Here is a 17082-nt window from a genome sequence, read left to right on the forward strand (position 1 = left end):
CAAAACCTACACAAACACAAATAAGTGATAGACCAGTGTGTTCAAATCAAGTTGTAATCACATTGCTCAGAAAATAACTTGTTTTTGTCATTTCTAGAGCCATCATGAAAAAGTGTGAGGTTGTGAAGGCTTTACTGCCTTTGTAAGAAAATGGCTACTGGGAAAGGCATTTGAGAGTAACGTGGGCTAAGGAGCAATAGTAATAATTCTGGTTGTTGTTACACAGGGCTTGCTGGGTATCTCTAACAATTTCAGCAAGGTTAAGCTGTAACAGTGTGATTGAGAGGCATGAGAAATAAGTAAAAGGAAGATAAAAATAAGAAAGCCCAGCTCCAGCTTAGTGTCTCTATGTTCCAAAGTGGCAAATGCATTTTTTTTTTCAGTAAGATTCTTGGATTTATGAAGAGCAAAGATCTCCCCATCACTGAGGCAGTATTCAGTAGTCTTGTGAAAGGACATGCAAGATCAGGGTAATGTTAAATACCTTTTATTCCTTTTGTTTACTGTTAGCTTTACTAAAATATAATGTGATACTGTACAGAAAAAATTACATGCTGCAGAATAGTGTGATGGTTTTGAATAATAATGTGTAGAAGACTGTCTCTACATTTATGAAGCAAAAAAGCTATTTAACAAAGGAAATAGCTTTTTTTTCTCGTGTCTGAAAATCTTGTAATTCAAGATAAATTACTGTACTTTTGTAGTGTTTGAGAAGAAATTTGCTGCACTTAGTTCTGAACTTGATAATCTGTTAAAGTTGAAAGAGTATTTTAAGTAATACAATTATTAAAAAGATTTGCACTTTCACCTTTCGTGATTTGCTTAGTTAAAATAAGTTTCTCTAAGCTTCTTGCAGTCTTTGTTTCCCATTGTAATTAATTTAGTGAGGAAATGTAGAAGTCGTAATAAACATCATTATGATTAAACCTACTGAGGGGCTTGCTTTGAATTCTTTCAGAGATATGAAAAGTGCAGAAAACATCCTTTCAGTGATGAGGATGGCTGGTGTTGAACCAGGTCCAGACACCTATTTATCACTGCTGAATGTGTATGCTGAAAAGGGCGATGCTGATAGCATCAAAAAGGTATTGCCAGTTTGAATTTAAATACAACTTGTTTGATCTTTTGTTCAATATAACTTTGGAATAACTTTCTGTCCGGGCAGGGGGAATAAGAAAGAATTTTATAATTGGTTTCCTCCTACTTGGAAGTAATTAACATTTTTTTATTGCAATTGAATAGCTGGTTAACTGAAAGCAATGCCACAATTTCTGAAAAATATTTGTCTTTTGATAGTGGCGTTTCACTCTGGGAACATAGATTTGTCAGTGAGTGATTTAATAATTTAGGAGGGTTTTTTTTAAGACAGTGCATGTGGGATATCTATGTATTTATTTATGAAAATAAAAAGCCTTGCTTATTCTGTTTCCATTGAGCCATCCTTTGGCCATTGAAATCACAGGATCTTTCCAGTAAAAATGATTTTTTTTCTTGAGAATTAATACAAAGGACTTAGGTATTTGTAAGGTGAGGCTTCCGTACAGCCCTTTGTGTGGCTGATTTTTTTCAAGTATTCTCTCTTATCTTTTTTTTTAATCAAAGAAATACTCATGAAGCAATGAGAAAAGAAAATCAGTTTGATCTTAAGTTATATCAGGAGTTTAATCAGATGTAGAGGACCAAATCAAGGAAGAGGGTATTGGAAACATAATTTTCTTCTATGACTTGAACAAATACTCATCCATCAACAATCTTCCAAACAGTGACAAAATGTTTGATTAGTCCTTCTTCCCTTTACAAAGTAATATCTTTTGAAAGTCATCTCACAATGACAATACCTCTGGTGTAGTCATATGTTATTAGATATTAGAAAGAAACTGTGTTATATTCCTTTTAGGTGTCCATTTTTCTTTTGACAGTCTAAAAGGTGTTTGACTCTCTTAATGCTTCTTGCATATTTTTTCTCTCTGCTATGTTCTATTATCTAAATCTGTGCATTTTAAAAAAGAAGAAAAACCCAGGTTATGTTTGTTTTGTTTTGATTTTAAAAGTATTCTGTTTTGAGTCACTTTGGAGTTGATTCAAGTTAAATTTGTTTTGGTTTTACAGACTCTAGAGCAGGTTGAGAAGACTGAAGGGTACCTTATGGACAGGATTTTGATGCAGGTGATTTTTAGCCTTGCCAAGGCTGGCTATCCGCAGCACATCGAGGATATTAAAGGACACATAAGATTTGAAAGGGAATTAATTCCAGGTATGTCCTTGGTTCCCACAGAAGAGTGAAGAGAGAACACTTCTTTCCTCTTTTTCTTGTTTTGTTTTTGTTTGTTTTTGTTGTTGTTGGTTTTTTCCTTCTTTTTCCAAAAATGAGTAATTTTGTAGTTTTGTCTTGAATACTGAGGGAAAGGAATATTTTTGCCACTAGTTTGTGGATTAATTTGTGTGTTTGTGGGTTTAGATTGTACTTTATAAAATCTAAATATGAAACAGCTTTAATAATTTGCATACCAAAATTAATTTATCATTTGTCAAAAATTCTAAAATGCATTAAGCTTTTATAAGAAGGCAGCAAGTGTGGAGTCCTTTCTTCAAACATTGCTGTTAATATTCCTGTTGTGGGAGCTCTTCAAGACTACCATAAAAAAGGGATACTAAATACAGTTTTTTATTACCTACCTTTAAGTCACCCAGTATGTTTAATCTGATTGATAACTGTGAATTATACTTCATACTTTTTGGGGTTTTTTTATGTGTTTAGAAATTAGTTTCTTTTTTCCTTATCCTCCTGTCATGCTGCGGTGGTGATACTTCTGTAATTTTTGGCCTAGTCTTTGGAGAAAAGTGTATTTTATTGATAAATATAAATAATTCTGGAAAAGATAGTCTCAGATTTGGATTGTGAATCTTGTTTAAAACTATGTTAATGGTACTTGTAAAACATTTTCTTTTCTAGCTTTCACTAATTTTAGTAGCTTAAGGTGGAAAAGTTGTGTGTACTTTATTAATATATTAATATTGTTCTGTTTTTCAATTTCTAGATGTTATGAACCTGTGTTTGACTCTCATAACTCATGGCTTTGAAGATATAAGCTTCAGCATCTTGAAGTCTTTAAGTCATTTATCACGAGAAGATATGGACCAAGGTAGCTTCTTCTTGCAACATTGTGTAAATAGAGATCTGGTAAGTGGAATAGTAATACTTATTTTCTTACTCTAATAACAACAACAGTATGTTTATTTAGTTTAATGCAGCTGTGAAGATTGAAAATGGTGAGGTTTTGCACAGTTCTTCAAGGGCAAAAGAAGCATTTTATTATTTTGTATCAAATTGTATAGTGAATTGAATTTCGCAAAGGAATCCTGTTTGGCTTATGTAATATCCATTTTCTAAACATTAGAAGAATCTGACATTGCTAAGAGTTTGAGAAATGGATAAATACCTTAAATTAATTTTTGAAATTGTTTGCAGCCTGTAAACAAACTGAAGCAATTCTGTAAGGAGTTAAAAGAAGCAAAGATGCACTCGGCGCCGTTACCGTTTATCTTGCGTTGTGCTTTGGAGGCCAACAAATCAGGTACTCTGCTTTTTTAGTTCTTTTACCTGTGCTCATTTAGAGTACTTGGTCACTGTTTAATTATTTGGTGAATGTTTTCAGCCTTGGCCATTGCTGTGATGAAGATGATGAAGGAGGAAGGCTTGCCACTCAGACCTCACTATTGCTGGCCACTGCTAGTTGCATACCAGAAAGAGAATAATCTTAAAGGTGAGTTGTGTGAAAAATGCTCCTGTGACAGTATTGCGTACCTAGTGCACAAATACTACTGTCATGAGATTCATCAGAAATTTAACAAAGTCCTTGCTCTATGCCCTCATTTCAAACAATTTTTCCTTCAGAAAGACTTCTTTTAAACCTCCTTTCTTGCTTGATTGTGATACAGTTCTACAAATTTCAAGTCTCACTCGACAAAGAAAGATGTGAGAGAGTGTTTAGGTATCTTTTTAACTCTTCACATACTTTCTGCCTTCCAGCATACCTTATGCAGCTCATTACTATTTACAGTGTACTCTTGAAGAAACTGCAAATCCAAGTGAAGAATTTAAAAGTAAGGTTATGTTATTATAGCTCTCTTGGACTGAAAACCCAGTCCTTTATTAAAGCCAGCTTCTTACTATTTGCCTGATGAACCAAATGTGAGTTTTGTTAGAATCATAAAAACTGCAGGAGAACTTACATTGCTGAATGTGTGAGCCTGACCTGACAGCATACTGATTGAAGGACAAAAATGCTCAATCTTTGGGATTCTTAAGTAGGTTTAAGCATTTAGCATACTTTCCCCTGTTACACATGGGGATGTCTGCAGGATATGAATAAGAATTGAAAAAATATTAAATTTTAGAGTACAGTATCTAATTCTTTGGTTTGCGTTATTGGTAATTCAGAAAGAATGGTATTGTAAAAAGATGCTTTTAACAGAAGTACTTCCCCCTTGGGGAAACAAAAAACTGTCTTTTTCATCTTATCTCACAGTATAATGTGCTTTAGAATGAGATGCAGAGTTGTTAGTGTGACACTGGGTGACAAACAAAATGCACAAACAAAAAAAAAGTGCTTTTAGCAGACTCTTCCATATCGCAATTTTATCTTAAATATACAGTCACATTCCAGTTTGGAAGAAATGCTGAAACAAGTATTCCCTAATTGTTTCTGGCTATAAAAATGTCTCAAGTCTTTCTCAAAAAGCCTTTGTGAAAACAATATTCAGTTTTTATTAACTCCTTAGGCTCTGTTCCTGCTAGACTAGTGCCCAAGTTTATCTTCTCCCAGATTTTCCAATCCTTGAAAGTTCTATGATATTTTAAAAGTGGCAACGTTGTTTTAGTTGGGTCCTTTGTGACTTACTTGAAACACAGTGTTGCCAAAAATAAGTAAATGGTAATCAGTACCATACTTCTCTGTGTGAATGCTGCCTACTGAAAAAAGGTGCTTTCTTGTACTCCATGAAAAATTTCACTTTACTGACACAATTCTGAGTGATGTTGGAAGTATTTTTAGATTTAGATTTGGCTCCCAAAATTAAAGCAATATTTGAGTGTCAAGAGAAACTTAGGTTTTTATACTTCTTTTGGTCTTTGCCATGATCAGAGGTTGCCTTAATCTCCCTGCTGTAGAAATCAACTGTGCTTTGGCAACTGTAGTTGCTGCTGGAGGTCATGTAAGCAAATTGAGAAGAGAACTGATGAAGGATCCCTCAATTCCAGCATTTTTAGCCATTTTCCTTAGAGCCTTTGTTTTTCTGTCTGCAAAGGCATTGAATACATGTACTTCTGAAAGATAATGCTGTGAATTTGCAAACTCAGTTTTGTAGCCTTGTACTCGCTATCCAAGTTGCTATTGTCAAGTGGAAAGACTGTACATGCCTACACAAGTCAGTGATTTTTCAGTTCTTTAAATATATTAGGTAAGAAGATCCCTCCTCAGTTGCTTCTGTAGTGAAGAACCAGTGTAACTATTCTTCATGAATAGTGATACAAGTTCTCTTCTTCCCTTATATAAGCTTGCATTATTTTTTTTTCTGAGTTATTAAGAAAAAAAAAGAATAAATTAGTTCCGCTATCTAAAAATACAACCAGTACACTTGAAGAAAGGTAAATAGGGAGAAAAAAGCTCATCCTCCCTGAAATTTGTTTCGTAGAAATTATAGAGCAAACAGTCATGCTGCAGTGAGAGTCTAAGGGTGACAGCAGGTAGTAAATGAATAGAATGGTGCTTTCTAGGAGCAAAATAATATGAACAGGAGTATAGACACAGTATCACATCTCACACCAAAAAATAAGATAATTAATTTCTAAACAACGTAGTAATGCCCAGCCTAATGTGTGCAGTTTTGTGTCTTGCTGTAGGCTGGTAATGGAAGAGAACTTAGAGGAAAAACTATTAAAAATATGATAGGATGTAGACTGGACTAAATAATTAGAATAAACAGAATAAAAGCAACAAGTTACCTAGAACTGCAGTGTACAAATTATCTGAATCAGTACATATAGTGTGACCCAAACAATTAAATAACAAATAGCAGTGTTTAATTACATATTTCTCTAATGTTTATTTTAGCAAAGTCTGACACCAGATATCAAAGAAAATTGTGTAATTTCTGTATTACAGAATTGTGTTTGAAAGAAAAGTAGCAGTAAAGTGATGGCTAGGAGGTGTGAAACTAAATAAGTCCATTTTTAAATACACCTTAACCACTCTGAAAAAGGAAACAGTTCTTTTCAGTCATTTTACACAGGCACATAATTCCAGGTGGGGCATTGCCTTTATGTACATCTGTTACATGAGTTGACAAATATTTCTTTACTATTTAATAGGGTTTTAGGAATGAAAAGTGCTTGCAGGGTTTAAAAGATCAATATGAAGTACATCTGAAACTGTTACTGGCATTGAGAGTCATTTTGTATCAGATTATGCACTAAAATCTGGAGGGCCTAGTGTAAATAAGCAGAAATGTTCAATTTAGGCTTATGCCTGAATGTTTTATAGCTTCCCTTTGCCTTTGAATGATCATGCTATTTTTAAAAAAAAACTTTTTACAACTGTTTTGCTTTTGGGTTCTGCTGTTATTGAACTATTGTATAAACTACTGTTACATGCAAAACCCATGGTTACTGAATGGTAATTCAATTTTCACTTTGGAATATGAGTCTAGGTCCAGAAGGGAATAAGGGGAATGATTTCACAAAGTTACTGCTTGAAATCTTCTGGCAAAGAACGTTGTAAGCGGATCTGAAACTACCAGCACAGCAAAAATACATTAAATGCTATACTTTACTGAATGTGACCTTACTTTTTGAACTGAAGTTTTGGTTTTTTGTTTCCTCAGAAAACTGCTTAAAGCCAAATTTATCTTCCCTTGCTCATGCAGAGCCATACATAGCTGCCTTAGAAATCCCTTCTGTTCTCATGGGACTGCTTTAGGGAGTAGGGATGACTTAACTGTGAGACCTTCAGGAGATGAATGATAGACTGAAATGCAAGCCTCACTTTGCAGTTTTTGAAAAGCTGCTCTACCACATAAAAATTATGAACACCTCATAGTTAATCTCTTATATTTGTTCTTCAATATACTGATTTGAGGTTGGAATCTGTTCTGTTGGTTTTGAAAAGCTGCTCTACCACATAAATATTATGAACAAATATTATATTTGTTCTTCAATATACTGATTTGAGGTTGGAATCTGTTCTGTTGTGGTGTTTGAGTGCTGTTTCCAGTATGGACAAAAAGGAGTTGTTTGACTTAGTTTTGTTTTCTATTTCTGTCTTCCTTCTACTCAATTATTTGATTTTGTATACTCAGCTCCTGTGTACTTACATATGTCAGCCTAAAACCTCAAAAAGCCTGTCCTTGATCAAGTCAGGAGATGACCAAAAGACTTCACTGGGGGTTTTAGTCATGCCCAGTCTTCTGGATCAGTGGTCTCCAGAGTGGGGTGTACAGGGCAATCCATTGGGTTGTGAGTGGACTGTTAGCAAATAAATATTTTATCATTTTATCATTTTTGGCTCTCTATTTTCATGTATGTTTGATAATGCCCACAATACATGTGAATGTATTCTGTACATATGAATAATTTCTAAATCAATATACATGTGTATTAGGGGGGCATTCTCAAAAAAGTTTGTGAGACCAGTGTTCTGCATGAACAAGACTGCACTTCTGTGCCTTTCATTTTTGATCTGTTTATTGGTTGAGAGGGAGAGAAGTCAGTGTGCTCTTCAGTATGAGCAGCAAAGAATTTATAGAAGTCCATGTGCATAATCCTCAAATCTTTTTAACTGAAATGGAAATGCTTCATTGCTTAGTATTGTGGAAGATGTTTATTTGACTATAAAGTAGTTCTGCTTTTGGTGAGGTAGAAAATGTATGCAAAACTGTAGGACTCTGTTGGTTTTGTTAATCTCCTGTCTCCCCAAAAACTGTTCATCAGCCACCTTAAAAAAAAATGCTCCTCCACATATTTTCATTTTGTGATTACTTTGGCTATGCAATTACTTTGGTGCAGTATGGTGGTGGTGTCTGCATCTTGTTGTTGTGCTGGTGTTCTGTTTCTCACACCTGACTTTTCCTGCTCAGGAAATGTGCCCTAGTCTGTCTGCTAGGGAGTGGGGATGCTTAACAAGCCTGTTTCTGAACTCTTCTGCATACACACTTGAGCTCAAACCTCCTGAGTGCACCACACCTTATTCACTATGGGATCTAGTTCTTGGTCTTCAAACCACTTTTTAGTGTTACAGTAATTTTTGAAGAGGTTGTGGCATGGGAGGACTTAATGTATTTTCTAGGATGTTGAAAACTTGAAATAGAAACTAGCTGTCAACATTTGAAAGGTATGAAGAAAGACTTTGTGTAATTAATTCTTTATTCATATTTTTGCAGATTCTGGTCCAAAATCAGAGTTTTGTTTAAGGCAAACTCGAACAGATGATGCGACTTTAATCTAGTGTGACTTGCCTGCATGTATTTTCAAGTGCTCAAAGGGAATTCACATTTGATTATTTGCACCATAGTGCACTGCATAAAATATTCATGGAAGTGTCACTTTTCCATAGGTGGCACTCCAGGGCAAAGACAGGGACTTTGGACATTTTTAAAGTAATAAGTATGAAATGCAAGTTGAAAAAAACATATGCTGTTTGGTACTGGTGTCCTGCAGCAACTGACAAATCATTTTTAGACCAGCAAAAAATTATTATACCTGTATTGATTTTGACAGGAGTTCAGAGTTTGGTAGCTAAGGTTACTGTAAGAAGTTTCTGCAAGTCAGAAGAGTGTAAGAAATTAAAAAGAATGGCATATACTCTACACTCTAGTTGCTGGACTATTAATATTGGTGTCTGGTGTCTTTAAATGTGACTCTACAAAAGTGATACAGAGTCTAGTTGTGTGATATGATGGGAACCCTGTAAAAGTTACAATGTAGCTTCACTGGGCTTGGGAGACTCCTTTTTCTGAATTTCCAGTTTGCAGCTGATGTGTTGTAAACCAATTTGATTACAAACATGTTACTACTTTTAAACAAGTCCAGGGAAAAGTCCTGAGTATTAACAATAATCAGAGTTGGATACTGGAAACAAAACTAAGAATGTATGATGTGTTGAAGAATGTGTTTGTACCTTGCGTTTATGTACTTTATATCAAATTTCAGATTGGTTTTCTATGCACAATAATATGGACATTTTGATAATAGCTCTATGAGATGTTCTGCAAACATGAGTAATTAATATATTTGCTGTGTTAGAAAATAACTTTGTATAACAGCAATTTCCAAACCAAACTTTCATGGTTTTTATAGTATGGCACAGAATATGAAGTTTTGTGAATCTATTTTAAATTTCACAGATAAGAATTCTATTAATACCTAAAATAGAAATGCAGGATTTTTGGTGGCGTTTTCAAGGAGGGAAATTGAGCCTTGTTTTGTAAAGCAACATTTATTTTTACATGTTGATTCTCAAGTTTTCATTTTTCTGAATGGTTAACCTTATTAATTTTGCCTTGATAGGTATCTTTGAGGTCCTCAAAGTGATGCACAAATTGGGGGTGGACCTTGATGCAGAAACATATACAGACTATGTTTTTAAAAACTTTGCTGATATTGAAACTGCCCGTGCCCAGCTGAAGGTGAGTTTACATGCAAAATATGTAAAAATGGCTATTACATGGCTTCTTATATTATGTTCTCTGTGGGGGTTTCAGATCCCAGTAGTGCTCCAAACATGAACCTGGTATGATGAAGCCTGTTCAGTATATTTAGAATATTTTTCAAACAGTTGTTGCACTGATGGTTTGTTTATCCTGTCTTCTCCTGCTGCTTTACTTTTTCTTCTTCAGAGCTAGCCAAAGTATTTTGCTCCAGATCTAGTAGGTTTTTGTTTCCTGAACTGGAAAAGCAAATGAATGAATAGTGTCCTTTTTTTTTTACTGGGGACTGGAAGTACTAGAGTTGTTTCTGGTGAATAGTTTTTTTTTATTCACTAAAGAATTGAAACTTGGGGACCAAATATAAGTGTCCCTGTCTTTCTGCCTTTCATAACTTTGTCTTTTACAATTGATTTCAATACCAAAAAAATTTTGATCAGTAGCAACTCATTTGGCTGCCATGTAGACTTCTGTAGAGCGCCTTCTATGTTCTCAACAGCTACCTTTGGGAAGGAAGTGTTTAAAAATATGAAGTATCAGAAGGTCTTCTCTGTGTAAAGTTTCATGGTTGATTGCTTTTTCTCTAGGAAAATGACTGCCTGTTTGAAAGTGTCGGGCGCTATGTAGCAGAACTAAGAAGTGAAGCACTTCAGGGGAGACTGGACAAAGTTATTTCTATACGTGAGTATTTTTCATGTTGCTTGTTGCTTTGTACTTGGTGATAGTTTGGATTGGTTATTGGCTGAAGAATTTACTTGCATTAATATGTGAGGTTTCAACCTATGTGGGGAGCTTGAGCAAAGTGCTTATCATGTGAGGTCTTCTATGATGACTTGTCAGATTGAAACTACCAATTCTGAACCAGAAATCACAGTTTCTTTGGTATTGAACCTGGCCATAAGATTTGTATACAAGTTATTTGCAAATAGCACCTTTACTGTGATTGTGACAGGAGTGTGATAGTCTTAAGCAAAGAGTTTGTTTTTCACAAGGCCTGTGAGGTGGTTGGTGCTGGGATTGCTTTTGTTAGCAGCATCAATGACTACAGAAAGCAAGGAACTATACAGCTCTGAAGTACTACAGAGTTACTCATAAAAGAACCAGCTTTAAAGGTTTGATGGTCACTGACATTAACCTGAGGGTGTTTGGTCATGGAAGTTGTGTATAAATGTGATTGGTTAATTAGGCATTGAATTGTAGCATGTTTAAGAGTTTTCTCCGAAGACTGTTCTGATGCTCAGTGCTTGCAGATGTTAATTTGTGTCATTGACTGAATGTACGGGAAGGGACAATTTGCTTGGTTAAGTAAGAATATTCTTCTCTTGAAAATTTAAATAAATAGTTTTTACATTCCTAATATACTGATATATTAATAAAATACCTAAACTTGGGCTGAATCTGATACAGAAAAATCTCTTTGTAAACAATTTGTCCAAGTCTCAGGGAAAAGCTTAAGCAGTTGCTTGCTGCTGTTGTCATTAAATGTTTTATTTAACAAATAAAGAAATAAGTAATATATATAATGTGACTCTGGGAAGCTGTTGTGTTGCTGATGAGAAAATTGAGTAGTTACTAATCAGTGATTTGGTTTTTGTATTGGAGAGTTATCAATTAGTGAAACCTCAAAATTCACCTTACATTTTGCCAGTATTTTGTTTGGTTTTATTACAAAAATAAAGCCCCAAAAAGCATGAACCCAACCGCTGACCCATAAAATTTAAGTACCTAAAAGGAAACTTCAAAATTTTTTTCAAAGGAGGACTGTTTATTAATAACAATGAAATCTCTTTTGGAATGTGAAATAGTTGGGGGATTTTTTTCCTCCATGAAAATGTAGACCCCTCCTTTCATTCTGGTTAACTGAAACAGGCTGTCTTTAATGTGTTTTAAGACATAAATACATGTATGTCTGGAATATGGTAAATGTATATACCAAAAGTATGACAAAAGCACATACAGTAAGTTGAATTCTGTCTTACTGTCAGAAAATTAGTATCACTTAGTATATTATTTAGCCATTGTCTCTGAGTTGAATTTAAATCTTTTAGCGGTATTTCTGTTTACAAAGACCAGGGTTAATAATTCATGGAGACATATCAAATTTCTTTGAACTTGAGCTTTAAAGGAAGCTACTCCGTAAATAGTTTACCAAGCTGAAATGAATGCTAGTAAATCTAATTAGCACCTATGTGATGATAAGGCACAGATATTAAACAGCTGATTTTTTTTTTCTTTTTGACTTGTCTCCTTTTGCAATATTACAAAGAGGGAAAAATAGATGCAGTATGGAAAATAGTTTGAGATTGTCTCATCAATATAGTCAGAGGAGGCAAAGGTTGGTTATTAATGCTGGCTGCTATCTAGGTGTATTGATTCAGGTTCTCATGCCTTATAATGTATAGATTTCTGCTACTGACAAGATGAAAACTCCTAAGCATCAGCTGAGGAATCTGGGCACATAAGGCAGTGTACATGAGAGCCGCTTTTTCCCTTTATCATGCCGTTCCATTCCACTTCATTGTCAGACCCTTGATTTTCTCAGACTTGTTTGTTGCTAAGGAAACCAGGTTGCCGATTGTCAGCAGCAGCTGAGCATACTAAGATGCTTTTCTGCTGGCTTTTTTATGGGCAAAAAGTTTAATATACTGCTGGAGGAGAATTTGTATTGAGGATATCTTGAAACCAACTTTGCCTGGGGTTTTCAAACAGAAAGAAATGTTCCAGCATTTAAAACTAGAGTTAGACTAAGGAAGTGCTCTTAGCATGTTCTTGTCTTTGACTTCCCAGGTTCCTTTAGAGCTGGTGTCTTTATTTTGGTTATCTTCTACTATATTGCAGCCCTTGCTGAAAGGGCCCTGTGCAGTCAGGTTTTTACAGCAGTTAATTCCATTGTGGTGCTGAAGTGAGATGATGGTAACTTCATACAGGACATAAATGCACCCACTACTGCATTTTTTTTCTTTGCTGGTCTGCGCAGCTGGAGTGAGAGACAGCAATTCTACAGGAGGAAGGTAGAATGCTATGGAATATTTAGTCAAGAAATTATGTAAAGATGAGGACATGAAGCATAACTGTAAATTACCTCTCAGGGACATCTAATTTTAAGTGATTTTGCTGTTTTCCTTTGTGTTCAAATATTATTGTGTATAACAACATATAGAATTGTATATTTGTCTCTCTTTTCCCCCCTTAGATGTAATTTAATTCAGCGGATAGCACTTTACATGGAACTGCTTTTTCTTTCTTGTCAGTGAATTTCTACTAGCAGAAGCAAACACTTAAGAAAGTGTTGTGCCATTGATTTTTTGCTTGGATTTTTAAAATTTTATTTTTATAATTATTTAAAAAGATAAAATAATAAAATGTAAACCCTATTTTAAGGCCAGTGTTCAGTGTGAAACAATTAGCAAGCCATTTGCCTTCAGTGGAACTTTTTTTTTTCCCAGCATTAATATCTCAGGTTTTCTTGATTAGTATTGTTTGAGGTTTGTTTGGCTTTTTGGAATTGGTCTTGTACTTTCTTACAGATAAAGATGTTTTATGCAACTAATAATTTGTATAAAAAGCTAATTTATTAACTATTTGCATTAAAGGCAATGTAGAGGGAAAACTTCTTATTCTGAATATCTGATTGCTTTTGAAATGGGTCAGATTTAGAGCTGTTAAAGGACTGTTTCATACACTTGGACATTTTAAATCTTGGTTTATAAATGTTTGTCAGCATTTAGTAAACTATCAAAATAGCTTTTCAAACGATGGTCTATTTACATGATCTGCTGAGTCGTTGCAGTTCAGGGATTTTTTGACGGTGACTATTGAGAAATTTCTTTCATTTACAGTGTCTTCAGCAAACACACCTGCTATAGATTGTCGTCTGTTTAGAAATAGCCTCTTTATGGGTTTTAAAAGGTAAGGCTGTTAAATGAACACTTTCTTTTTCCTGTGTAACAAAGTTCCCTCTCTTTTTTTATCTTGTTGAACACAAGTCTGTCCAGTCTTTTGTCCCCTAGTCCATGTTTTAAAAGTAGCATTGCAAGTGTAGTAGGAGATACTGTTGTTCCTCCCTGCTTTCCTCATTTTCCTTGCCTCTCCTATATATGAGTATACACTTGAAACATTATATGTAGTAGATAAAAAAAGAATTTCATTATTCTTTCTTCTGTGCTATGTGCCCATATATAAACTTAGGGTAGTAAACATTTGGGGGTTTATCTTTGTTCACTTTTTTTTTTAAATAAACAGCTGTGCGACTGTAAGATTTCCCTTAAGATTGTCACTATTAACCACTAAAGTAATAGGGAGCTTGATGAAGATGAAATACCAGTAGGAGCCTCCCTTATTCTGCTACATCTGCAAACTTTCTGTGCTCTCTGGGTTAAAATGGCTCCTGAGCACTGACATGTAGCACCTAGTTCTGAGCTACATTGCCAGAACTTTGGGTTCACAGTCATGTGGTCCTGTTCTGCAAGGAAGGTTCCTTGTGTATTTGCAAGATTGTCTTAAGCTTATGCAAGTATATGTGAATTAGCAAGCACTTTTATCATGCACTGCTTGCCCCAGTCAAATGTTTAGGACTGGGAATGATAGGGTTTTTCAGCATGCCCACACCACAGGGAACAAGAGAAGTCACCTAATATTACTGAGGACAGGGTTTGAAGGCTGATTCTGTTATTTCTTGGAATTTTGTAATGAGTGTGAATTAAGAAGGTCCATATTGTTGTTTGGATATTAGTGAAATGTAACAGGTGAATATGACCAAAATAATTTCCTAGTAAATTGCATGTTCTATCTAGCTGGTCCTGTTGTATCACAGGAAAAGGAGGAGAAAAAGCAAACCAGTGTTGAAATTTGGTTTCTTAGCTAGGCCCTAACTGGCCTTGGCATCCAAGGGATAACTGAAATAATATTTTAGATCCAGTAGGAGTATGTTGTTATTCCTTTAATACTCAGCCTCAGAATCATCTGTTTCAGATTTATGAAGTAACAGATTTTCTAAACACATTTTCTGTCTATAAGTATAGATAAATATCCAGCTGAAGTAGGATTTTCACTAGAAAGCAAACCATGCCAATGTTTACCACACACAACCAACATTAGGCTGAAATATTAGGTGTGCAGAATGTGATTTAAAGTATCTTTAAAATGACATGATCTTGCTAGCAAACTAGTTGCTAAATATTATATTCTGCCCAAGTGAAACAGTTTCTCTCCTCATGGTGGGAACAATTCTTGCTGTTCTGATTACAACAGTTATTGGCCATCTGGGCTGAAAGCTCAGAATTCTGATAGAAATTAAGGTTAAGGATCTTTTGATGTGATTTTTTTCTGGGGGGGAATGGGGTGGTTTTGGTTTTTTTTGACTTTTTATCCCAGCTTTCCTTGCCACTTTTAAGTTTTGTTTATCTGTTTTATATTATTCTTTTGTTTGCCTTTCTTGCTACCTGGTTTCAGACACTGTGTTCAAGGTCACCTGTGCTCAGATTTTACCCTTGCATTATTTCTGAAAGCATACCCACTCATGTTGCCTTTTCTGTTTTAAACTTAATGGCTGTAACAGCCTGAGCATGAAACTTGAGGGTATGATAGGAGAGAAGAAAGACTATTTGTAGGTTTTATAAAGACCACAGCAAAATTTTATGGCTAAATGCAGGCTTTGAGTGTTCAAATGAACGAAGTTCAGGATTAGAGTACAAAAGTACAGGGTAGGGATGCCAGGGACATATGAACAATGTCTGTGGCACACTAGTTTATGGATTTCTGTTGAAACTGCTCTTCTCTAGTAACTGCTTCAAAGTATTCCCTTTCTATTTGCCTGATGTCCCATTACTATTTCAGAGTCAAGTACTTTAGGAAATTGATGCATTTGATATCTGCAGTTCATTGTCATGCTGTCAGTGGTGGAGTGAGTTCACCCAACAAAGCTTAACTAACCTCACAGATGGCATTTTCTTTTTCCTCTGTGTGGACCTGCATTTGACTCATTTTCAAATACAAGTGGCAGTTGCACAGAAAGCACAAATGTTTCACAGGCTTGAACTTCCTAAATAAAATCCTAAATTTCTGTGATTGTGTTCAAGGTTTTGTGCATCTGTTCAGACTGACATCTTACTTTCCTTTAATGAGAATTACAGGAAGATAAAATCATGTAATAAGTTTTTGTTCTTTTACACCTTGCCTATGTTAGTGCTGTTTTTAGTTATCAGAAAGTTACAATTCTTGAAAACTTATAGCTTCCAATGAGAATTTTGAAGTCCTGTGTACTACAGAAGAATGTCAGGTTTTTAATATTAGAGGCAGCTGGTTTACATTAAGATGTCAGGGGTTTTATGCTTTGGCGAACTGGTTGAAATGATTTTTGGTTGTAACCTCATGATGTACAGACAATGTTCTTCCTCAAGCTCTCTTTCAGTCTGTGAGGGGAGAACTCTGTGTTTTGTTTTCTACTTTTTAAAATATTACATGTTTCTCTCACTATAATGACCATTATACCTTAAGAGATTTGATTACTTTATTTTTTTTTGCATGGAATAAATGCATTAATAGCTGCCTGTAGTTATCTTGGTGTATAAAAGGTGTAACGCACAGGAGAGTTAGGTTTTTTTTCCCTAGCAAATTCCATGTATCAAGTGCTTTCTATGTAAAGTGCAGCTTGAGTGAAGCTTATTTTCTTGAAATGCTAAATAGAGAAGTATAAAACAAAAAAAATACAATTAGGATATGTTAAAAAATTGAACTAAGACCAAAACTAAACCACTTTCTAGTCGTAAGTGATCTATTTGGAATGTTGGATTATTTTAAGTTTTTTAGCAGAAATTATGGCCATATTGAGTATAGTAAAAAGCCCTAAAGTCATTCTGTACAAAATTGGTTTAAACAGTATGTGTCAATTATTGTATTTTCATTTCATCTAAATAAGATCCTCAGTGTTAATGTTCTGTGTTGTTTTAAAGAAAGCTACAAGAGTAAAATAATTTTGTTGCTTTTGTTATCCTTTGCTGCCCTCTTCAGCTCAGATGATGTACATCTATGGAGCAAGGTAAGTGGAGATAAAACTGTAAATAAAATCAAGATTCTTCAGGCATCGCATGTTTATGGTGCATTATTGAAAATCTGAATTCTGAGACTGAAAATGGTAGACCTGCTAATGTGAGCAAGTCAGTGGCAGATCGGACAAGTGTTTCAAACTGAGTTTTCAAATCAGACAGTTAAGTGGAATTGGGAAAAATCAAGTGTGGTGTTACCATGTCATTTAGCTTATTCTACTGCAGTTTCTAGATGAATGTGGTTACTGCTGAAGGTGCTTGTACCTTCTGGACCAAAGTCTGCCGTGGTTGTGCCATCACACATCAATTAACTTTCCTGCCCTCCTTAAACTTTCTCCCT

At 35.0% G+C, this 17082-nt stretch overlaps 1 protein-coding gene across 1 annotated transcript in view; it reads left to right on the forward strand.

Annotated features, from left to right (window-relative positions):
• The window catches only part of LRPPRC (leucine rich pentatricopeptide repeat containing), an 86428-nt gene that overhangs the window by 13116 nt on the left and 56230 nt on the right, over positions 1 to 17082 (forward strand). Inside the window, exons 6-15 of the mRNA XM_039698035.1 lie at positions 384 to 470; positions 959 to 1085; positions 2110 to 2254; positions 3039 to 3181; positions 3470 to 3575; positions 3657 to 3764; positions 9563 to 9681; positions 10287 to 10380; positions 13539 to 13608; positions 16708 to 16735. Coding sequence (XP_039553969.1) covers positions 384 to 470; positions 959 to 1085; positions 2110 to 2254; positions 3039 to 3181; positions 3470 to 3575; positions 3657 to 3764; positions 9563 to 9681; positions 10287 to 10380; positions 13539 to 13608; positions 16708 to 16735 — 1027 coding nt within the window. The remainder of the gene's footprint in view (positions 1 to 383; positions 471 to 958; positions 1086 to 2109; positions 2255 to 3038; positions 3182 to 3469; positions 3576 to 3656; positions 3765 to 9562; positions 9682 to 10286; positions 10381 to 13538; positions 13609 to 16707; positions 16736 to 17082) is intronic.

The sequence above is a fragment of the Passer montanus genome, unplaced genomic scaffold (assembly GCF_014805655.1).
Source record: "Passer montanus isolate IOZ18808 unplaced genomic scaffold, ASM1480565v1 scaffold12, whole genome shotgun sequence".
In the NCBI taxonomy this organism is placed as follows: domain Eukaryota; kingdom Metazoa; phylum Chordata; class Aves; order Passeriformes; family Passeridae; genus Passer; species Passer montanus.